At 36.1% G+C, this 26321-nt stretch overlaps 1 protein-coding gene across 3 annotated transcripts in view; it reads right to left on the bottom strand.

Annotated features, from left to right (window-relative positions):
* nvy (CBFA2/RUNX1 partner transcriptional co-repressor nervy) overlaps positions 1-25596 on the bottom strand; it is a 314183-nt gene extending 288587 nt beyond the window's left edge. For 2 of the 3 annotated variants that reach the window (XM_067106557.1, XM_067106559.1), the window contains exons 1-2: positions 24862-25577; positions 5495-5636 (exon numbers count right to left, since the gene is read on the bottom strand). In XM_067106557.1, the coding sequence (XP_066962658.1) occupies positions 5495-5633 (139 nt within the window). In that variant the 5' untranslated portion in view covers positions 5634-5636; positions 24862-25577. Of the gene's footprint in view, positions 1-5494; positions 5637-24861 lie in introns of all 3 variants that reach the window. The other variant, XM_067106554.1, reaches the window with a different exon arrangement.
* Positions 25597-26321: the final 725 nt, after the last annotated feature.

Raw genomic sequence — 26321 nt, 5'->3', positions numbered from 1 at the left:
CCACAGTGTTAAAATCCTCTTTCTAACAAATGCGAAAGCTCAATCACCCTGACTCATCAGAGATATAAAGCGGAAACATGTTATCTTGGTTATCTAACGCCACATATTTCACGATGACAAGCACTGCCAATGTTATCACAGCAGACGTGCCCGTTTTACTCAATAACTGTTTCGTAGAGCCTACTATTCTTCATTTTATAACCGCTTCAGTTCCCATTATTTATTCTACTGTTTTCACGAGTCAAAAAGCTCACTTTCAAGAGAGAGAGAGAGAGAGAGAGAGAGAGAGAGAGAGAGAGAGAGAGAGAAGAGAGGGCTTTCAAAGAGATCTTGAGAGAGAGAGAGAGAGAGGAGAGGGAGAGAGAGAGAGAGAGAATGAGAGAGAGAGAGAGAGGCTCCTACGGCGGGAGGTGAGAGAGAGAGATAAAGAGAGAGAGAGAGAGAGAGAGAGACTACTGTCTATAAGTTTACTTGTTTTTTAATATATAAACTGAGTACTATAATCCACCTGAAGCAGACATGAAGTCTTAACACCTGCGAAAGTCAACGACTTACAGCAAACGGAACTTTTATTCTTTTGTGTTATTGAGATAAAAAAAAAAATATTTTAATGTGATACTCTATTTTAAAAAAGATACTGGTGACAATATAAAAAAAACTTTGTAATAAAAGCTACGACAGTGAAGGAGTTAATAAAAAAAAAAACTTCAGTCTTCATTACCATTTGACTTACTTTGTATTTAATATTCTAGTTGCAGTGAAAGCAATAATAATAATTCAGTCCTCATCGTTATTTAAGAACTTTTTAGAGCAATGCTATTAACTATATTCTTATTAATAACATCATTTGCATCCTCTTGAGTACGCAAAGATTAAGACAGGAAAACTCTAGAGATATCTACCCACGTTTCGACAGGATCTAATTTTTTCATCACCATAATAATAATAATAATAATAAAAATAATAATAATAATAATAATAATAACCAGATCATCACATGAGGCACCACCACTGAAATTAGCGTCTTACTGCATTCATCCTCACACCGCCCCCAGAAATAATAATAATAATAATAATAATAATAATAATAATAATAATAATAATAATAATAATTATGAATTCTCCGGAAGTTGGAAACCTCCTGATTAAGGTTTACCAAGACTTCTTTGAAATAACAAAAAAAGCTGAAATCAATCAATATAACTGTTTTGTTATGACATGAGAATTCTCTCTCTCTCTCTCTCTCTCTCTCTCTCTCTCTCTCTCTCTCTCTCTCTCTCTTTTGCGTTTTTGTGCTTCAGTGAAATTTCGACGCTTTGTTTTTGACATCCTTAAAGTTATTCGGGGTTAGGATTGGTAGAGAATAAGAATAATATGAGAGATAACAACACATGCCGACCAAAGTTACAATACTACTATCAATTGAGAGCGATAACAACACATGCCGACCAAAAGTTACAATACTACTATCAATTAAGAAATATATGAGCTATAACATATTCCAACAAACTGTAACATAATCCAAGCAAAAGTTATAATACTACTATCAATTAAAAAATATAAGAGTTATAACAACATATTCCAACCAAAAGTTACAGTATTAATTAAGAAATACTCACAGCAGCATGCGTCTTGAAATGGAGGAAAAAAATCCACACTTATGTATGGATACCCGTACATAACTGTGGATTTGTTTCTCCAATACTACTACAGAATTTCTGTGGCTTCATCGTGCATTTCTTCTCCTGGTCTCTTAGTAATAATAGTAGTAAGAGCACGTAATGTATGGAGTTTTATTGTAATTACTGATAAAATTACGATTAGCCAAAGCAGCCTGTGTGTGGAGCTATACAATGTCGCTCTTGAACCGAGTCCATGACGTCATTCCTTCATCAGGTTCATGTATAGCTCAATTAGTACAGGCCAGAACACTGCGGTGTTTTCCCGGTAGATAACGATGTCATTATTTTTAATGTGATTTCGACTCCACTGCACTGTATATTAAAGCCTTCATCTTTAAACAATAGCTATTACTACTTCTACTGCTACTGCTAATAACACTATTATTATTATTATTATTATTATTATCATTATTATTATTATTATTATTATTATTATTATTATTCTAAATGACACACATTCATAAGCAACAACCCTACAGACTGCACAAATTAAAGAACAGAGATAAAACGAGCGAACAGAAGAATGCAACCACATAAAAACGAATAAAAAATAAATAAATATATCAATCAACATCTTACTAACATATGACTGACAAGAGCAGACAGATCATCCACTGCCTCAAAGTAACAACACAGATCGACTCCCAAAGACTCCCAACGCGGGCAACGGGTTATGCACCACAGAAACTGATAAGTATTAATGGGAATAATAATCTCGGTCACTCTTCTCCACTTGGGCAAACATGACTAAAAAGATTAAGAACAAGTAATTGCCTGCAGATGGGGGTTATTATAAAGGCAGATTAACCTGGCTTAAATCTTGAAACATATGTGCGTCTGTTTATCTATCCTCGCCACAATGACCACACCCCCCATATTCTCTATATTTATTAACATGTATACTAACGCACTCCATAAAACATCTTATTTGATCAGTTAGTCAGTCTGTTGTTTGGCACACATACATACACATACACACACACACACACACACACACACATATATATATATATATATATATATATATATATATATATATATATATATATATATATATATATTGTAACACATACATACACACACACACACACACACACACACACACACATATATATATATATATATATATATATATATATATATATATATATATATATATATATATATATATATATATATATATATATATATATATTCATTTATATTGTATATATATATTATATAATTTTATATACGTACATGTATATATATATATATATATATATATATATATATATATATATATATATATATATATATATATACATATACGCTGATCCCTTAATCTGTAACAATGCGCATATAAGCTAACGTCAAAAACTTATTTCTGGTACAAAACATGGTCAAAGATTACAAAATGAATATGCTTTTGTTGAATTAAAATGGAATATCTTTAAAAATACATGCCTCGTTGTATAAAATGATATTGCACAATACAAATAAAGTTCCCTGTTTGGAAAGACGCTTTCAGCAAGTTCGCCACAAAACCATTATCAATTGTAATTGCACTTTGAAAATAACGAGCAAACCTCGTTAGTATTGCATTAAGCGAAAGTATCATTATAAAAATGGTTCAAGTCAGAAAATGTGATAAACAATATTCGCTCCTTTAAAAAGTGTTCTGCCACTAGAACTTCTACATAAAGTTTGTCCTTTTACAGAATAATTTATGACTAAAACAGCTAAAAATATCTGCTTTCAAAAAACCCTGTCATTAAATAATAAATAATGCTAAATAACATTCGCTCTTTCACAAGACATTCTGCCGCTAAAACTGCTGCATAATATTTTTTCCTCTAAAAACATCCGTTCCTAATAAGTACCATTCCGAACTTTCTGTTATGAAATATTAATATTAATCCCTTTACAAAACATTAAAAACTTCTAAATAACATTCCCTCGATACAAAACAATCTGCAGCTAAAAACCTGCTTAATAATACCAGTTCCTTTTCATTCAAAGTTCCAGGCACAAAATAAAAGACTAAATAACATTACTTTGCCAAATATAATGTTAAGCAATATACTTTCACGCCAAAACGTTCGGCCATGGCTAAAACATTTTTGGAGGTGACGCTTCCTTCGGCACAAAGTTCGCGGAAGCCCAGGATTAAAACGAACTCGCAGATTGCCTTGCTCTTCATTACGCTCAAAGCGAATGCAAAGAATCTGAACGGGTTTATTTACTTAATGGCAATAAGGTAAATCCGAATTTTCATGTCCATTTGGAAACTGAAGAGAAAAAATGTCTTATATTTTTACCTGTCTAAACTAAGACATCCTTCCAAACATGTATATTTAAGTAGCTGTCATTATAGGAACTATGGTATTCCTTAAAAAGATAAGGAACTAGACCAAGTATAACTTGGCAATAATTTCTTTTTGAAAAATCCCGATGGTTTGTGGTTGTTTAGATTAAGCTGGCTTATGACAGCACTAATCCTCGTCCTAAGGTACTGTGATAGTATGAAAGGCAGGTCTGGTGTAGACCTCAGGACTCATTAAACCAACAGAGACATTGAAAAATACTATAACAGAAGAAATGGCAAGATTAATGAATGGGGAAGAGATTTAAATAATAAATAATGTAAATAATACAAACTAACAGGAAGAAAAGGATGACACAAAGACGGGAAGAAGCTACTACTCCCACTTAACACAGGCTCCTATTTAGCACACTCTCTCTTTCTCCCTCTCGACTGATGTCTCTCTCTCTCTCTCTCTCTCTCTCTCTCTCTCTCTCTCTCTCTCTCTCTCTCTCTCCTAATTTAGCTTCTCTCGACTGATTTATTCTTTCTCTACTACTTCGGTACCTCTTTTTTTATCCTCTCTTCTATAATTTCTCTCTTTTTATACTGATTTACTCTTTCGACAGATTGAGACTTTCTCAACAAATCCATTCTCCTCCTCCAGTGATTTCCTACCTTTCGAGTAAGTCAGTTTCTCTCGAGTATTTTATATAATCGTTTTCTCTGCAGATTTCGTCTCTTACTTTCTCTCTCTGGGATGATTTAGATTTTCACCCCGATACCCGCCACTTTTCCGGTTTGTTCTCGAAGTCATCCATAAACAAAACTTAGGAACTTGGGCCCATCCCCTCCCCCCAGCACAAAAATGTTCATGGAACCAATCCCGACATTAAATCGAATGTTTGCTGCCGCCATCTAATATACACTTGTGACCATATCTCCAATTAAGGCTCGTGAACACATGTGCCGGGTCTCAGTTCGAACAAGTGTGTAACCACAAGTCCCCCCAAAAAAAGGAAAAAAAAAAAAAAGCACAGATGTAGTGTTGGTTCAAAGGTGTTCCGACACATGTGGCGAACATGTGTGCCACCAAATACACGTGAGTTTATTTTAGCGCCGTTTCCCTAATTTCTGCACTCATCTCCCAAGATCCGTAAGGTCGAGTTTGGCATGCCATCCGGATGGTCAGCGCTTCGCCATTAGTTCAGCCTAGTAAGTGGTGTTAGTTCACATTTAGCAAGTGAGACATTTGCACAGGAAGGGGAGGAGGGTTGTGGAGGAAAGGACGACGGGGGTGGGGTCGGGTTGAAATTCCGGAATTGAATAAAGAAGGGAAGAGGAACGTTAGCATACATGGAGGAGGGAAGAGAAGAGGAAAGGGGATCGCCTGGAGGAGGGCTATGGCCCACCTGTTTACTTTCCCAAACTCATCCTCGGCGATGGAGCCGGTAATGAAGGGGATTAATTCAGCGGCATGATCGGCGAGGGTTCTGAAAATCTACTGTAATCGCCTGTAAGCCCTTACCTTTGCTGCGAGTGCTGCGCGAGTCCTGATTGGTCAGCCCCTGGACCAATGACGACGTCCGGCTCTCATTAGCCGCTTCCTGATTGGTCGGATCGTCCTTCCCGCTTTCCCTTTCTTGCTTGATGGTCTTGGGCTCCATGGGCTGAAACGTGAAACAAAGAAAAATATTCGCAAATAAAAACATACATAATAAAATAAGTTGTCTTCCTTTCCCCTAATCACAGCATTACAATAAATTAAAACCTGACGAACGTTGACACCAAAAAACTGATGATAATCAAACCACTTTCACACGGAGCCTCTCTCTCTCCACCTTAATTCTAATGTTGTTGAAATTGTAATTATAAAATGCTGAATAAACACGCGCACCTTCAACATTAATACTGATATAATCCCGTCTTTGCAAGGTGGGGAGTCGAGTAAACACGTATTGCACGACATGTCATAAGAGACGCTCAAAGCACACTCAAAGCCATTAGGGAAATCCTGAAAGTTCGTGAGAGAAAAATCGATTCTTTACATATTTATCCTGCAGTGCCCTTGCTGCAGCAGCTTCACTGCTATAGCAACTAGAAAACTGTTCAGACACCAAACATAATCATACCAGCAGCGCGCGTTCTTGTGTATGTATGCATGTATGTATATGTGTATATACATACATATATATATATATATATATATATATATATATATATATATATATATATATATATATATATATATGTATGTATATAATATACATATAATATATATGTGTGTATGTGTGCTATATGTTGCAGATATTTATTTTAGTATTGCTTCTGTCTCGTTTTCTTATCTTTGTACACTACCAGTTTTGTATAACCTTCATTTTTGCATTACAGTACAGTATTCCAATTATCGTAAGTGTGTGTGTATATGTGTGTGTGTTTGCGTGCACGCATTTGTGTGTGTGTGTGTTCCCACTAGTTAGTCGCCGCAGAGCTGGCAGCCTCACCTTAAATATATTTGATCATATATGCATTCGTGCAAGGACAACATATACATATTTGTTCACACTATACACACACAACCGACCAACTGGAAGACTGAACTGGAATTGGAACTGGAATATAAAAGTTAGGCCAAAGACCAGGCGCTGGGACCTAAGAGGTCATTCAGCGCTGATACGGGAATTGGCAGTAAAAAGGTTTTAAATGTGTAACAGCAGGAAAACCTCGCAGTTGCACTATGAATCAGTTGTTAGGGGATGTTGGAAAGTAAGAGGGAAGAAAGGTAACATGAACGGTAGTACAGTAAAATGAATGAAAGGGTTTTCAGCTAGGGCCCGAAGGGACAATGCTAAGAACCTTAATATATCTGCTCAACAAAAGGGTCTTGAAACTGGTCAACTGGAGGAGAAGATACGCCAAGAAAGGCAAATATGGCTAAAAAAATTCCTTTCCACACGCTGGAAGAAAAGAGTAATTGATTAAAAATAGCGAGAGTAAAACCACGACCTTTTGATAAGCCTACAAATCACTTAAGAGAATATAAAACATATCGCCAAAAGGATTTTATTTTATCGTATATGAAATCTGTTTTCGTAAAAATTTAAGAGTGACATTACATTCAATGACATGTGAGGCTGCAAATAAGATGCATGTTTTATTTCATCCTGATATTTTTTTAATACCGGTATACGATGTGACGTATCCAAAAGTTGAGTTCACTTTTAATTATTCAAGTTTTACACAGCAGTGCCTCACTCATAGTGCCTGATCTATTCCACGTGGACTGCTTTGATGAAACATATGGTTAAGGTGCCACATTTGCTAGTTGGCCTCGCGGCTGAATACCGGATCATTCCAGTTAGGCAGATACATATTCAGTACAGCTGACTGCAAAAAGGAAAAATATATTCATAAATGAAATAAGTTTACAGCATAACCGAATCGGAGTTCAAAGCAAAAATATGCAATAGGTTAACTTCATTTTCCTAAATGTCTTTGGAAATGTAAATCACACTTTAACCCCAACGAAATATATTGAGGAGCTAGAATTTCAATCTTCTAGAAATTTTTTTTAGAATATTGGGCTTTCAGGCTGAGCCAGCAACTTCAGTATGTAATAATCAGCAGCAATATGATGAATTTGTAACAGCAAATGTTCCCATTAGTTCACCTGAAAAAATAATATAGAGCATTTCCAGATTTTTTCAAACATAGCTGGAATCTCATTTCTATAACTTAATATTTTATTACGTTTCAGGCAAAATTGTTGGAAATACAGAGCGATAGCTCACTGCATGAGGAATCGAAGAAAAATACTTGATCTCGTTCAAAGCTCAAAAGACTGAGCAGGATTAGGGGAATATGAAGTGAAGAGAGTTAATTAAAAACCCAAAACTCTAATCAGGAAGCCCCAGCAGCGATAAAAACGGACTGCGTATGAAAATTTGGGACAAAGAGAAGAGCAGTGGTATTACCTGCGTGGAAACTGCAGATGTATTTCGTATTATGAGCAATACAGATCATAGGGAGTGTTTTCATGATAGACACACTGACTGATAATAAATAGCAAGATTGTCAAAGAAGGAAGATATTAACAATTAAAATCTACCTTGAAAAAACTACATCCTTAGACAACTTAACAAAATTTGCTTTATGCCTGCAAGAATTCCTTTCCATATATAAAAATAATAGGTAACGGGCTTGTATGAAATAAGTTCATTAATAACGCTACGTAAACGAAACGTTTCTGGAACCATTCAATACTCCAGCATGATAAAAAAAAATTACTCCTAAAGTGTACTTTTGCTGGATATTCTAACCCTAATCCAAAGTACAGTTCAAAATACTAAGTATACTTATAAGCTTTGCTGCAATACATTTCGCTGCTCATTCTTTCATTCGACAGATTTTGTTCTTGGAATCACTGTTAAATCAAGAAACAATCAACGCACGAGGAAAAAGTCGATGAAAACATTCAAAGTTGTAAGATTCAGTAGAATCAGCATTTGTTGCAAAACCATTAAATCCCTTTTCCGAACTCCGCTTCCCAAATGACCCACACACGAAATTAGTACCGCTACAATTTATTCATTTTCTGACTGAGAATAGATAGGAGAAAAGCTTCAGCGCTTCTGTGACACAATTTTCATCAATGGCATACATATGATTAGCAACAAACATAACGAAAATAGCAAAGGACGCTTGTCACTCCAAAAACCGCCATTTAATATACGTGGTTACATAGACACTTAAAATAAAATCCTGCAGCAAATGGTAAAAATAAATGCTGATCTCTGCAGCAGATGGTAAAAAAAAAAATGCTGATCTCTGCAGCGGATGGTAAAAATAAATACTGATCTCTGCAGCGGATGGCAAAAATAAATACTGATCTCTGAAGCACATGCAGATGGTAAAAATAAATACTGATCTCATAATTCTTAAGTGGAAAAATATATGTAGTGCTTTAGGAGCTGATATCAATTCATAATTCCCATTTACTACAATTCAAAATACCTAAAAGTTGTCACTTTCGGATGAAAGAAAAATGAAGAGCCGGGGAACGAAGATATCAAATATTGATTGAGAAAATTCTTTTTAGCCCAAAAAACATTCAAAGCCCGCAACCATTTTCGAATACAAAGTTTTTCATCGATCGGCGAATCTCGAAACAGGTATCTATGTATGATGCCTCGTGGTGCCATCAGATTGCAACTGTATATCTTTGAGGTTTTTCTAATTGATGGGAGGCTATCTACGATAAAAATGTGGCAGTTCAAGGAACGCCATTAACTTTCCATCAGATAACAAAAAAGAAAATTACCAGAAAAATTTACTATTTAAACCTGATACGCTATGAAACATCAATATCTAGACTGCTCTTAAATAAGGTCGTACAACAACAGAACTCATTTGTCATTTTAAATGGCGAGTTTGACCCTTACTATCTTCTTCGATAGTCACAAGAAACAATGAAAATGGACGTATGATGAAAGATGTTCTTCATTGTGTATGCGCGCTATAAATAGGTAGAAATGCCCGCAAACGTTTACGTGATATTCTGTAAACGTTTACGAGATATAACAGGACTTGTAAATTTTCTTATCAGTAAGGTTTACTGAAATGAACAGAACTGAATATAGAATTTTGGCCAAAGGCCAAGCAATGGGACCTGTGAGATCATTCAGCGCTGAAACGGAAACTGTCAGTAAAAGGTTTGAAAGGTGTAATAGGAGGAAAACCTCGCAGTTGCACTATGAAACAATTGTTAGGAGAGGGTGGAAAGTAAGATGGAAGAAAGATATGAACGGAGGTACAGTAAAAGAAGTGAAAGGAGTTGCAGCTAGGGGCCGAAGGCACGCTGCAGAGAACCTTAAGTAACGCCTACAGTGCACCGCATGAGGTGCACTGACGGCACTACCCCTCTACGGGAATCAGTAAGGTTTACTGCTGAACGGAAACGAAATTATGTCAAGATCATAGGTGCAGTTCAAACGTCTATCTCTTTTCCCAATCAGATATAGTAACACAAAAGTACAACTTCCACCTAGGGAATAAACACTATGGATTCCATCTACAGGCAGAATTCGCTCTTATCTAGATACAAACTGTGCTTCCTCCAGTTACTAACAAAAAAAAAAAAAAAAAAAAAAAAGGTATTTTCAAAGTTATCAGGAAGAAAGTGAAACGTTTGCGGTCGGTATACACTAACAATTTTTAACAATAATAGTATAAACATCAATCACACGTGATCAAGCCCTTGTGCTCTTCCAGATGATTTCCTACTCTCTGTACATGTGGAGCTCATCTTTCTGACCCATAGCATTTCCAGAGCAGCTGCTGCATATTCTACTCTGACACTGAGCTTATATAAGGAGGTGAGGAGAAGATGCACCCATATCTTGTGTGAATTTTACGCTTTTATTATGTAGTCTTGGTTTTAAATTTTACCACACCCATTTACAGGACAGCTAAAATATTTTGCGTTTCTTCGAATAACTTGACCTCCTATCGACTACCTATAAAAAGTATTGGCTACATAATCGATCTCTAAACATGAGAGAGAGAGAGAGAGAGAGAGAGAGAGAGAGAGAGAGAGAGAGAGAGAGAGAGAGAGACATATTAAGTTCTGGGTATGACTGCCAGTTTTACAATAAGAAAAAAGGATGCGTACTTAAATCTCCCACTAATAGTACGTTCCTCCTGAGCTTTCACTAAAGTATCATCAGATCCATTAAACTACACAACTTACCTGACTTTAAGAGCCGGAGCTCATCAAAATCTCATCAGAAGCTCTCTAGGCATATACCTTCCGGCAAGAGTTTTTCATGTGCCTACCCTGCTAATTGAATGTTTTTTTTCTGTTTTAGACTCATTATTCTCCAGGTTGAAAACAAGACTATGAAAAATGAAGGAGTAAAATTTATTTTATTATTATTATTATTATTATTATTATTATTATTATTATTATTATTATTATTAATGAATACAGCATACATTCTTATGGAACAAGTCGAAAGGTGATAAATCATGACTAGGAAACTTCCACATACGAAATTAGATTCTCTATTAGTGAAAAATGGTAAAGTTGAATGAAGCAGAACTGAATAAGCCTAATTACAAATCATAATACCATTAAACATGGCAGCTTGAGCTAAATGAAAGCCGCGATAGAGATTATGGCAAAAAAACAAAGTTTCAGAACGATATTCATATGGTTTCCTTCACTGGCTAATCACTAAATGTGGTACCAAAGGCGATTAGGCAGCAAATAATAAGGATCCAGATACGCAAATTGGTCAAGTAACAATTTATTGACAGGAGATGTAGAGCTCCATCCTCTATAGAAAAATTATTTAATGGTAAAGGATTTTTTCATGGTACTGGCAATTTTAGTCTGGGCTTTCCTTAAATACTGATTCACATCCCTAAAATTAGTTTAAATCAACGTAATTTTGACCTCTGATCCCAACCTAGCGAAGACGTAAGATCTGAAATGGTATCCGGTAAGTTATTGTTAGAATAAGTCACATAAACACAATGAAAGCAACAGGAATTTTTCACACTCTATGAAGGAGTGGTGGCAAAAGAAGCAAAACTATAATGTGCAAATCAATTACTATTCTAAACATGTTAACAAACACTTAGTTTCCATCATAAAACTTTTAATCGCTCTATGCAACATATCGTTCGTGTATCGTATACATAATAGACACCCTCCAAATTGCATTTCTGTCGTTACATCATAAGCTCTTTATAGGTCCGTATTTGTGACATACAGCCTTTCCCCTGTACTTTTAAACTTCTTACGTAACAGTATCATGACGAAGACTTCAACCACACGCGCATCAGATCTGGAGCTTGCACGTCAAAAGGTAATGGCCAAATATAGGCAGATTTCACACATTTCTACTTAGGTTCGAACTTTTACATAAAAATCACTAAGTTCATGCCACATTAAAAAGCAAAAAATAAATAAGAAATTACTAAAACTGATTCAAGCGGCTATGTCTCGCCATAAAGCTACACCATCGGACAAAAGATAGGAACACTGCAGTTCTCTTCTTCCCCCACTCCTCACTTTCCTCTGTTCCGCTGCTCCTCCTCTTCCTTTTCCCCACTCAGTGCTTCGTTCCTCCCTCCGAACAAACTCCCCTTAAAACCTATTGAAATTATCCTAGCGGACCCCATTTAACCCGAGATCTATTTTAGCCGTTAAGTTACGGCCCATTCCAATTGGGTCCAAAAGAGAACCCATCAACGCTTGGGTGAACGACAACAATTTCAACATTTTGCTTCTTTTCTCTTTCATTCTGATCTCTCTCTCTATCTCTTTGTCTTCCGTTACAACAAAAATAAGCGTCAGGATTCCAGAACAACTTGTCCTCACATTACAATCGTATCCTACGTGTTTAAAGAAATTGGTCTTCCTAGGCTTATTCCTTTCACCAACATCCAAAGGAATGACGACGACACAGTCTTCTTGTTGGGAGGCGGGGATACTCGGCACCCTTCGACCCCTGGCAACCCACCCCCAACCCCAACACCAGCCTCTCTGCCACCGCCGCCTTCAAAAACTACCGCTTAACATGCGGGCAGCCTGTCTTCCTATACATTTTATATCTACCCTTACCGCATTTGTTATACACATGTTGTACACAAGCGCACTTGTCAATTTGCGTCTTGTTTTATTAAAAGAAAAAATGAGCTGACACATTTTTTCAGGACACTTGACAAGACAAAACGAAAAAATCTAGCCGTGCAACGACACTATGTCCACCTTATAAAGTAAGAAAATGATTGCTTCCCATAGTGATTGAGCTTTCTGCGATCATGAGATCAGGATTCTTCTTTTTTTCTAAGACGTCCCATGGACTTTTCTGGTTCTTTTGAGAGAACTTGTAAAAGGGATACGAAAGTCATTAGAATTATTTTCTGTCAAGAGAACTAGCTGTATTGAGAGGTATTAAGGACAATCTCTCAACGAATATTACGTACAAAGAGATAAACGAAGAAGCTCGGTTCAAGTCTGTGGGGAAGCTAGCAGATCAAAATGAAACTGAATCTAGGATAGGGTCTTATACTTTAATATATATCTGGAGCAAAATAACTCTTCCTTTGGTTGACTGATTTACAGATTTTTGGCAAATATGCCAGGCACTGGGACAACTAAGGCCATTCACCTCTGAGAATCTAACATCATAAATCTAGCTAAAATTCATCCAAAACTATAAATATAAATATATATATAGTATACATATATACATATATACAGTATATATATATATATATATATATATATATATATATATATATATATATATTATATATATATATATATATATATATATATATATATATATAATATAGTCTTTAGTAAAATTAAATAAACAAATCTGTAAAATCTGATGAAGTTAAATTCTGAAATAAAAGTATAAAAGTAAATCTTCTTTACAAACATCAGTTTATTGATATCGCAATTATCATCAAGTACTTCACTCATGAGCCTGCCGACTCTTCCCTTGGCTGACTTCTTACATGGCACATCAAGAGAGCTTCTTATGCATTACGCATTGGAATGCCAGTCCCCTGGCTTTTTTTATGTAATGCCTCAGCTTGGGATGTTGAGGCTTGAGAAGTTTTTTTTAAATAATTTCTTAAAATAGCAAGTTATAGATCTTCAAAATAATTATGCAACCTCACTGGCTTCTGGCGGAGTGTTAATTGTGTACAGAGATTTTCTACATTCACAATTGATCCCTGATCCCCTTTTTCTGCCGAGAGCAACCAGGTTAGCTGAACAGCAGCACCAATATTCAGTCAATGCGACTCGCTGTAGAACTAAGTTCCAGAGTCCTTTATTCCACACCGTTGGTTTATAGAACAGTCTCCCTGGGGATGTTGTGTAATTGGAACTTCAAAAGCTCAAGCGAAGATGCAATGCATTACTTACTACCCTAATACTATTCTCCTTGCATTTTATTACATTTTTATATATTTATTAATTTGCTAATTATTTTTTTTGATAAGTGAGACCTCTTCTTTCTGTATATCCCTTTACCTCCTCTTACTTCTAATGAACCCCATATTCTTGGGAAGCTTGAATTTCAAGTCAATGGCCTCTGTGGGCTTGTTCCATATGAATAGGGTTCATCTTCCGAATAATAATAATAATAATAATAATAATAATAATAATAATAATAATAATAATAATAATAATAATAATAATAATAATAATAATAATAGGTATGTGGCAAATACTACACGAGCTTCCCGCCTGTCAAGTGAAAGTGTCGGTTGACAGGTTAAGCACTCTTCCTAAAACATATTATCATAATATAGAAAAAAGATCATGATGTAAAATATGGTCCTTATAAGAAGACAGGATCTCTTTCTAGCCATCGGTTGAAGTGACGTTCATGGTGTCTTTGTCGGGCTGTGGCTGCGAGTTGCGATGACCAAAATCATCATAAACAGCGTGACTTATCCACTGAAGATCTACTCTTAGATTATACTGCAAATCACAGAAAAAGTTACGAGTATTTGTGAAAAGGACTAGATATTTCAAATTCTAGCAGCTATAAGTACTCAACAGAATAAAGTTCTCTCCATTACCAGATACATAGATACATAGCAAATACCCTTTGCCTTTTATGGGTAGAAAGTCATAAACACTATCGTAGTTTTTTATTGTCTAAAAAGATTCGAGCCAAGATAGCCAACTCAGCTTGCTAAGCATAAAAGTTACATGCCTTCAGAATGAAAGCAACCTTCTATATGAGACCGCAGCAAGCACGCATCTCTAGATCTCCGAGACTGATCTTGAATTAACAATGCCAACACTGGATTAAAAGAACAATCTGCCAAGATATAATAATGGACAGCTCATAAGACCTTTGTTTCCCTTGAATCAAGTACGTCAAGATGTAAATAACATGAACTCTTAGACGACGTTACTCATGAGACCCTACATAACGTAATTCAAGTGGGTTAATGTTCACCTGTCTAACCTAACTTAATGAGCATCTGGTCATTAGTTATGCCTTGCTTAACTGTGAAAGGTTAAGCAATGACTGTGGTGTAGTAACTTATCTAGCAATGTTAGCTTATTCTTTCCCTCTTAATTATTTTTTAGTAATTTTAACGATTCTTATGGAGTGGTGCTTCACCGCATACTTTTTGAGAGTTTGAATATTAGACTGACACACAATTTTGAGACAACTCGTCTCCTCGTCAGCGTAGATAACATTAAGGAGACGGTTAATTTTACTTACAGTAATACACAATATTAAGCTTTCGATATCCTTCGTCCATTTTATCGAGAACTGCTATACCTGGCCCTAAAATGGAATACATATGGATTCCCCCATATCATTAGGGACTGCGTTCCTGGAGGATATGGCTGATCACTGAAACAGCTACAAGAATAGTTGCCAGACCTGCTATTCCTTCTGAATATGAAAACGGTAACTCGTCCTAAATCTGGCATGTGTCAGCCCTTAAATGTATGATTCGATTCAACGAATTAACAAAAGGAACGTGTGAAATAAGTCTTCCCGGTTCACTGGTTAAATTACAGGTAAAGTCAGATAAACAATGGTGGATAGCTCATCTATGTAAAACTGTTGCATGAAAGAGCCAAAACAATACATACCACTATGGCCACATGGAACAAATATAATAGTACTTTAGGTAACATTTCCTTTAAATGGTCACGTAAACGAGGTATACTGAACAAAATGTATAAAAAAAACTATTCGTGTGGATCTAAGTCCTGGCAAACTTGATAAAATGCACGGACACAAAGTTACATTCATTAAGATAGCCTGATTATGATTTAGCTCGCAAACATCACAGTCGTATGGTGTAATCAAGCCATGTCAATCAACAGGTAAATGGAAAAGAAGCAAGATCCAAAGGTATATAAAAGAAAATCACTCAATCGCAGCGCATAAAAATCCAGACATGACACGTGACATTTCGATGATGAATTGTCTTTTCTAAAAGTACCATGAATAGTAAATGATCGAGAGAGAGAAAGAGAGAGCAATTTGCTTCCATAAAGAACAGTCTTAACTCAAACTGTCCACAAATCAGCCAATATTAAGGTGCGGGCGCCCACAGCATTCGACAGTAGGAACTAACCACTGCTACTTCTTCCATTCGTGATTCTATTTCTTCTTTTTCTCCGCCATTTCACCTCTCTGTGTTGCCATCGTCTTTGTCTGCATGTCTTCATATCTCTAAATATTCTCTGACAATTTCTTAACAAGAATCAATTCCATTCCTTTAGATTTTTTCAAGCATTGCTTTCTTTCGCATCTTATGTATTTCATATTAATTATGCCGATATGAAAGTACACACATGAAAATGCACACACACACACATACATATGTGTGTGTGTGTGTATGTTCTACTTCTATGAAATGCAATTTGACTTGCGGTATTTGTCTTGTATGCAACATAAATAAAACCACTGGCCCCTAAAATAAGTATTCTGAAAACATCTCGGTACGGGGCTCCTGGTAGTCATTCTGGAGTCGAACCCGGGAAAGAAAGGAGCAATATAGATATATTTCTTTGAAACACATCGGTCCTTTGTAAACTTAACACGTCAATTGGAGAGCTACCTGATATTCAGTTACATGTTAAATGAGTTTTCTCAGCTCTCTTCGGTCTGGGCTACTAATACTTACACTCACATATAAAAAGGGGTTATCCTACTGTAGGATCGATGCTCAGGAGCTTCGGAAGATGGCGAGGTTCAATCCGCAAGCCGGCTGATCAGAGAATCAAACTTTGCTATCCCATCCGGGAAATATGTAATCAACGGATAGGTTTTGTAAAAGCAAATATGTACAGTAAACACACACACAAAACAAAGCCACTACAAAGGTCAAAAGCTAACAAACATCTCACACGTCTCGAACATCGCCATACGCGCAATAACTTCTCGCTGCAGGGCGTTGGGTCTGGTATATAAAAGATGCGTACCGGGGTCTAAGCGATAATCACCTTATATGTATCAAATCCTTAAATCGTGCTTACCCCATACAAAAATGTATAAAAAGCACGTTAAAAAATAATATAGATATATATATATATATATATATATATATATATATATATATATATATATATATATAAAACATGTGTTTGTGCGTGTTCCTGACAAATGAAGGACAGAGAATGATTTTTGGCACTAGAGGAAATCAGAATTTAAGATACACAAAATATACAGTAAGGATTTTCATACTATGAATTGTGTTACAAAGTTATAAAACATAGAAGCTCTAAATGAAGGATACGCATGAGTGCAAAACACAAAACACACACACATACACATACACACATATATATATACATATATATATATATATATATATATATATATATATATATATATATATATATATATATATGTATATATATATATATATATATAAGGAAATGCAGGACTTTCTAAACGGAATAACACAATGTATGAAATACATTTACATTAAACCCAAAATACCCTTAATATAGGATTCACTTTACCGAGAGAACATCTTCTACTCAAAGGGAATTACATTTAATAAATTAATCTACCCTAAGCAGAATTCAAACCAATGACTTTTTAGTTTGATATAGAGATGACAGTGACTTATCCATTCGGCCATCTCTTTTGATGGTCGAATGGATATGTCACTGTTAATCCTACATCAAACCCAAATGACATAGGTTCGAATCCACGCAAGAGAAGTTGCATTGATGTAATTCCTTTGGATGCAATTTACCCCAAGGTAAAGTGAAGATGACATTAAGGGGCACTGTGGCTTAATACTTGAGTGTAAAAAAGTCACACATGAATTGTTAAAAACTATACATACACACGTAAACACACAAACACACACACACTGTATGTGTGTGTGTGCGTGAAGAAAGAATACGCACATAAGCGAAGCAAAGGAATGTAACTGCAGAGTTTTATTTCGAGTAATATCCTTATTCAACGAAAAAATGTAATTGGTAGTACACAGAATACATATGAACATTTACAAAAGGAAAAAAAAATCCCTCAATCGCTAGCAATTAGGGAATATGGGGTTCATCAGGTTCCGCTGACAGGGACCAAAGACATGTGATCAATCACATACACAAATCAAAAGTACAAAATGAAGGCAATGTCTGCATGACCAGTGCACTGGGGTAAGGCAAATCACACATGGAAAATCAAACAGGAATCAAAAGACTGACATATCTGACTTTAATGCCATATTTCTAATTCACAAAAGCCCAGTACTACTGGAAAATTATTAGCAAATTAACATCTGGGGATACTAAGAGAGTATAATAAAATCGGTATACTAAATAGTTGCCGAGTACAAATCCTAAATTTTTTTTTCACATGATCTGTCAGTTCGTAATTTTCCCAGAAGAGATTAAGTCATCAGTATGATACTCGATTCCTTTCCACGGATTTTCTTAATCGTTCACAACATATGTTTAACATAATGGGTCTCGAGTTGAGCGGTACACAAAGGTCCTTCCCGTTTTCCTTTCAATACAAAAGGCTGACTAAGGTATTTTTATATGCCTTATCTAAATCCCTTTACTCCAGCAATTTCACACGACCCGTATATGGCCGTTGACACCCAAAAAACAAAACAAAAAATCTTTAAACATAACAAATGCGTATGCGTTACATGCCAATGTCTGCATGAAAAAAAAAAAAGTTTAACTACCCTTTCGTGAGGTCGAAACAATGAAGCACTGAACCGTAGTTGATATACATATCATATATATATATACATTATATATATATATATATATATATATATATATATATATATATATCTATATATATATATATAAATAAAGCACAAACAAAGAAACACACATTTACAGTTTTACCAGATGTGGCAGTTTAATCAATAATTAGGACCCAACTCTACATGTGCATACAATGACTTAAGGAAAATTTAACCTCACGAGCAGTCTTCTAAAGGAGGCATGGGCACCCGGCGAAGAAGTAGGGCGTCTCCAAGAGCACCTCTGCAGTCGCCTCGTCCCTGTAGCTTGACAATTCTGGACTGGTAAATAGAAATGAGTAAAATACATTTCAGGCTCCTCCTGGACTACGTCTAGAATCAGGTAAAGGTCCTCTTAAATATAGGGTTTGAATCCTTACAGTTTCCTGACTTGCTTGAGGATCCTCTATACGAGTATGCAATGACTGTACACAGTCTGCATGAACCTATAATTATTTAGTAAAGGTTGACCTCTGGGTCAGCTTCTTCTCCACTGGCCACTGTCAGAAGTTTGTGGGTGGTTGATCGGCCACTTCAGGTCACTGAGATTATCCTGTCCGGGGGGTGGCGCTTTTGTAGCAAAATCGTAGTGGGCTCTTGCTTAAGAGCACCTTCCTGCCAACTTGAAAGTAAACTTGTTCTGGCTTCCAGGGACACTCCTAGGAAGGTGATCAGTTCATGTGTCTGTCCTCTGGCCATGCTTATCCAAATTTTCTTGCATCCCTCCTGGGAAAGACATGCCTGAGAAACTCTGAGACATGATCTCTTTGAAGGATTTTAGAAAGGGCAAATGCCTAACGACTCAAGGGCCAATTGTTCTCATCTCAATTTCCAATCTAAAAGGAGAAGGGTCCAACAAGGAAGGTACTAAAGAAAGGGTTACTGCGTGGCACCAAAGTCTTGTTTTAATAATTAAACTTCTCTCTAATTAGGCTACGTTTTGTGTTGATTTTACATGCTCCAATATTCAAATATGATACGCAAAATAATAAAATGTTAATGAGAATATAAAGAAATGTTAAATTCACCTCTACTATCACTCATAAAGTAAAAGTAGCATATTCAGTACATATAGCGAACAACAATGAATAACATATCTTGAAATTATGAAAGGGAGAGAAATCATGTCCGGGATGCAAACTCCTGAGATGTATGCTAGTATTACACCAGTCCCGGTTTTTTTTGCCATGCCCCTAAGGTTAGGTTAGATTATGTTGGGTTAGGTTAGGTTGGATTGATACCTACACAGTAATTTGGGTGTGGGAAACACAATGAGATTATTTTCAAGAAAATTCTATGGTTAGTTTTTAAGATATTGTGGCGTCCAGCTTTTTTCAGGGAAAGGTCCCAGTACTCAGCTACATCTCAGGAGAATGCGTCCGGGATCGATCTATCGATCTCTGACTTAAGACTTACTTTAAATGTATTCTGATGTCACAAAATATAAATTAATCGTTTTCCGTGAATCGATATCCTTTCAGTAACGATAAAATAATTTTCAAATCATTTCAATAAAAGAGAGAGAGAGAGAGAGAGAGAGAGAGAGAGAGAGAGAAAATTACTTCGTCCTAAAAGAAAATAAATGATACAGATAACCGTCTCAAGGAGGACGACTTACTCCTCGAGGAACTCCTTGACAGAGGAGACACCAATTACGCGATCTAAATCAATAAAGAACAAATCCTTGAATTCTTGATATTTCTCTGCTGACAATTTAATATCCAAGTGCCTACCTCGACGTCAGATCTGATGAACTGTCAAGCAAATCTTTAAATAAATGGAGAAAAGGATCAAGGATGCATGAAAGTTGAATATTATACCCAAGCAATATTAACATCACGAAACCTATCATAATTCTTGTTAATTTGATAAAGCACTATTGGACAAATATAAACTAAAAAAAAATTAAAAGATTCTACCGAGTTCAGCAAACCAGAAAAATTTTTAAAAATATTCTGAATAAGTTTGCATGGACAAATATCAGTATATATATAATATATATATATGTATATATATACATATATATATGTACATATATATATATGTATATTATATATATTATAATATATATACTGTACAGTATATTGAAAAATATGAAAAAAATTCGAAAATATGAATAAGTTTATATATATATTACACAAATATCAATATATATATATATATATATATATATATATATATATATATATATATATATATATATATATATATATATATATACTGTATAAAGGCTCCTTATCAAACGACCTCACAGCGGTGGTAACACTGTCAGCTCATACAATGAATAACAACGTTTGATTCTCGAGCCGTACAAGGAAGGAACCAGCTAGGTGCGTTCCCTAAAAATCCATACGCCTCTGCTGACCAAAGCAATGAACTATTTACTACCGTCCTGGGCACTTCCTTCCGAGTCATTTAATTTGCACTGATATACATCGAGAGAAACGAGATGTGGCCAAAAAAAAGGTCTTCCAACTTTTGTCTTCCAACTTGGCATTTTTCCATGCAATGTTTTCTTTTGAATTTGAGTGTCTGGAATAAACAGGGATCATACTGATTACAGAAAAGATTATAGTTATTGAGCAACAAGAAGTCCTCGGGGTTTTTTTTTCAACTTTCCAATCTTAAGTCTAAATGATTCTATTAAGTTAAGATCTTGCTGTGATGAGTAGGCCTTTCGAGGAGAGAGTATTTTCACAGAACCAGTGTAGTGATTTCAATGCACAGGCTTAATTCAAAACCAATGTTTTCGAAGAGGATCATTCCATCAAAGGCTGCAGTCAGTTGCATTGCATTCAAACAGATTCTTAAATGAATGAACCAAGAAATTTAGGCTATAAAGTTAAGCACTGAGGCACTTTGTCATTAAGCACTTAAAAACAGTGAAAAGGAGGAGTCTGAATAGTTAGCAAGCTCAATAGATCCAGAAAATGCTGAAATACAAAGGTCTAAAGTGAATCTGGAAAAAAAAACACCTATGCAGCAGAAAAAGCTACATGGTTGGACACCAAGATGTTAGACAGGAAGCGGGAATAGATACAGAGTAACGGCTACAAAATGGGGGCAGCTGGGTGGCGAAGGGACGCTGCAAACACTTCAGTAGTGCCTACAGTGCACGGCGCATGCTCCACTGACGGCACTACACTCACACTATATGAGGGACAAATTCTCGAGGAACTTCACAACAGCTGCAATGAGGTGCCTGGGAGTTTTTTCACCTCATGTACAAGTCTAGCAGAGTATACAGACAGTTGTGAATGCACAGCTCAGCAAGCAACTCATGACCTCGAATGCAGTCGTACAGTCTTCCTGCCTCCTTAAAGAAGGAAACAAATAAAGAAAGTTCACTTCTAAAGACTCTGCAAAGGCCAGGTTCAACCAATTGTACAGAAGTATCCTTTATGTCGTCCACTGCAAATCGCTCATGTTAACCACTCCCTCATAACCCCGACCTCTGATGATTCTGCTTTCAAACAATCTTTTTACAAGAAGCCCAGTATATTTGTTAGTTCTGTCTTGCAGACATCGGCACATCACAAAATTGAAAGAAGCCCCCTTTTTCTGTTTGCCCTTCTCACAGATTTTATAACGAAAGTAAGTCGAAGTTAGATCACCTTCGAGTAACTATAGAAACTTGGACTCGGAGTGCGCAGATGATGCTTGCTTAATAGAATGCAGAATATATCTAGAGAGATGAGAAATAATGAGGAAAGTATTTACATGGGGACGAAATAACATTAGACGGAGAAAATATTGAGGCTGAATCTTTCAAATATTTAAGAACAATGATATCCAGAACAGGTTCTCTTGAACTGGAATTGAGTGAAAGATTAAAAAAAAAAAAAAAGCTAAATTAAAATGGGCAGGCTGAAGGAGATTTGGAAATCAGTTAAACTGAAATGGTATACAAAAATAAGATTGTACTCGAAGTCTAGTACCATCTGTATTGCTGTACGGCCATGAATCACGGTGTAACAATGAAATCATATTTAACAAATTTGCCCATTTGAGAATAAAATCTAAAGAAGAATATCAAGAGTCAGATAGCTTGATGAAGTGAAAATAGAATAAATAGAATATAATTTAGGCCAAAGGCCAAGCCCTGGGAACTATGAGGTCATTCTGCGCTGTAACGGAAATTGACAGTATAAAGGTTTGAGCGGCGTAACAGGACGAAAACCTCGCAGTTGCACTATAAATCAATTGTTAGGAGAGGTTGGAAAGGAAGATGAAAGAAAGGGAAAATGAACGGAGTACAGGAAAATGAATGAAAGGGGTTGCAGCTATGGGCCGATGGGACGCTGCAAAGGACCTCAAGAGCCTACGATGCACTGACGGCGCTATCACCCCCACGGGGACACTATAAGGGAAATTACGGAAGTTACATTTATAGATGAGATAATGATGACATGGCTTGGACATGTCCTTCACAAACCCCTGGAAGAATAGTACGTGACAGGGAGCTAGTCTCCCGTAGGCACCAGAAGAGTTGGAAGACCTAGACTTTGTTGGATGAGAATGGAAGCTGTAAATGATTAGAAAGCTGTGGAAAATAAAACAAAGAAAAGCCAGTGGCGAAATTTCAGAGCAGCTCTTTGCGTCACGGTGCATTAGAGGCGATTATTCATATATACATACATACACATACACATTTTATATACTGTATATATATTATATATTATATATATACATGAAGTACTTCAAGTACACATCCTAACATAATACAGCCAAGGTTTTTGAACACTCTTTCCCTCCTAATATATACTCAAGACTTTTTTCTTCTTATATAGGCTATTCCACATTTAATTATCCTTATCTAGGTACATGATAATTCCATAAGCAATCTTATACGAGATTGTGCATTATATGAAATCTTCCCCATCCTAGTTCTCCGACAAAAATAGCTTGTGAATATATGCAGAAATACATATATATATATTATATATATAATATATATATATATATATATATATATATATATATATATATAATATATATATATATATATATATTATATATATAATATATATATAATTACTAAACAACATAACAATTAATAAAGCCAATTAATGTGCCAACAAATTAAGGCAAAATGTGGCAAATACTCCAAAGAAAATAACCAGCAGCACCATTTAACAACCTGGTTCGCGCTCTGTATGCTACGTTTCATGAGGTAAGATCTTGAGCGGCCTCGCCTCCCAATCACGACCATGAAATTCGCCAGCGATTTTTCCCGCCAATTGTTGTCCAGTTAGAACGCTAGTTGAGTTACGTTGTAAGCAGCACAATCTCGAACGAATACAGTAACGTGGAAGACTTTAGAATGGTTATTATAATAAAAACAAAGGCACATGTTCATGTAATTAGGTCATTGCTACCCGTACTAATGTAAATAATCTGTACCAGCATTCTGAGGGCGATCCGGGTGTTACTTTTTTTTTTTTTTTTTTACCTATACCAAAAGGACTCCCAATGCCGCATGGCTTAATGGTGCATGATTTCGCAACGTAAGCCCTGGGGGAACTTGAAGCCAAACTCACCTCTCTTAACACCCAAAGGGTCAGGTTGTTCCGGGTGGTCATGAGCGTTTGCCTATTCTTTCAGTCGTCTCGATATGGCAGTAAAACATTGCCCCTCCGCCCACGGGGCACGAGAAAGGGAAAGTACATTTTATCTCATCTCTCACTTCTGGATGCCAAAATAAATTTAAAAGGTAATTAAAATACAGACAGGTTTAACAACAGCCAGGGTACGATATTTTAAACGGGCCTAACTCTGAGTATTTCAACAGACAACAAGGCTCACTGCTACCTAGGCCTAGTTCATACGAAATTCTATAAATCAAGAAGGAATTACTTTCCTACCATTAGTTACACTAATCCAAGGCAGCATAAGGATCCTTACCTAATTACAGGACTGCTGCGTCCTAACAATCATTCACCCAGCCCTCTCCACCCACCCACCAACCATCCCTGGCGCACACAACCCCCACTATGCATTATTTGAAGTATTATAAAAACATTCATTATCCATCACTTAATATAAGCCTACGATTAGGCCTAAAGAGTTGTACATGATGATGTTAAGAAAAAACAACACAACACTTACGAATCGAAACAACTTCACATCACTTCAGGGGCCACTCTCAGCTTGACAGAAGTGTTGGAGTATGTTCAATGGACAAAGTGGTATTTTGGGCTTAAAACGAAGTCTTTGGTTCCTAGTGAAGGAACACACGAAGGTCTACCAGTTATCTTCTTCCTTGTCACGTTGTGTAATCGGCGTTTTAAATTATTTATATGTAATTACAATACGACCAGACTTAATTGTCTTTTAGATCAACTGTCTTACGGAAGAATATGAACTTTTTCAAATATTCCAGTCTTGAAAATTAATTCACCAAGTTTTTTGACAAACTGGTCCCTTCAGTGCTAATTGACTGATCACATCTTATCAAATAACTGTTATTGTAATCTTTTTGGCCGTTTAACACATATGGCAGCTTATGTGTAATAGGGATTTAACATCGCCAAAATGCAGTTGATAAATGTACATTTCCCCATATAATACGCAACACTCAACAAATATAGGCCTATGTCAATCGTAATTCAGTTTCTCTTATACATTACCTATAATTCAAGCATTCACGTTTTTACATAAACACCAGTCACTCGAAACGAACGAACATTCTAACTGGCCTAATAAGAAAAAATCGTAATAGCAACGAACTGTCGAAGAGCCAGAAAAAAAAAAACAGGGTCCACTGATAAACCACCAAACGTCGCTCGGCGTAACGTTCACGTCACAGCAGTCAGTTACCCACTGAGTCGCTCCGAAACGTCTGGCTGCGATGAGTCTCGAGTCCGCGACTCGCTGCCGAGTTGCCATGACCACATTAATTGTTTCCAAAATACGGCGGTTTTCTGTTACGCAACGTCAGTATTATTTCGAATTTCTGTCAAAGTTCCAGTCCTTTTATTTTCAATGAAAAACAGTAGTTTCGCTAACCTTCATAAGAATCAAGCAGGTTTCTAGTATACCTATATGACAGGTCATAAAAAAGGAAAAACAGGTGCATTATAATTAGCCATCCTTCATCTTAATTTGTGCCGGCATAAGAGAGAGTAGTCGCACCAAGAAAACAGAAAAGATTCACTGGCAGGAGAGGGGTTAATTTTCATAACGGATTGAAATGTATGGAGGGGAACAAAATCATAACCAATAATCTACGACCGACAGTATAGATTTTGGAAACGGGGCGAATAAGGGAAAGATTTCAGAAAGTGGAATAGCAAAAAATATGCTTTATCAATAAACGAACGACTTCATTCTCTATGAACCTCGGAATGACTCCCCGGACCGATTTTGTTTGAAAGTAAAAAAAAAAAACAATAGAAAGAAAAAAATACAAAATTGGTTATGGCTTACCAATATATTTAGGTCTCAGAACTCTACGCCATTAACCGAACCCCTTTTGTTTTACAGAAAATCGATATATTGTATTACTCGGTTGATGCATTGAGTCTATCCGCATACAAATATTGAGAGAGGAAGGAGGTTTAGTTTTG

The sequence above is a fragment of the Macrobrachium rosenbergii genome, chromosome 7 (assembly GCF_040412425.1).
Source record: "Macrobrachium rosenbergii isolate ZJJX-2024 chromosome 7, ASM4041242v1, whole genome shotgun sequence".
Taxonomy (NCBI): domain Eukaryota; kingdom Metazoa; phylum Arthropoda; class Malacostraca; order Decapoda; family Palaemonidae; genus Macrobrachium; species Macrobrachium rosenbergii.
Note: the sequence above shows the minus strand (reverse complement) of the source record. Positions and strands in the feature narration are given on the sequence as shown.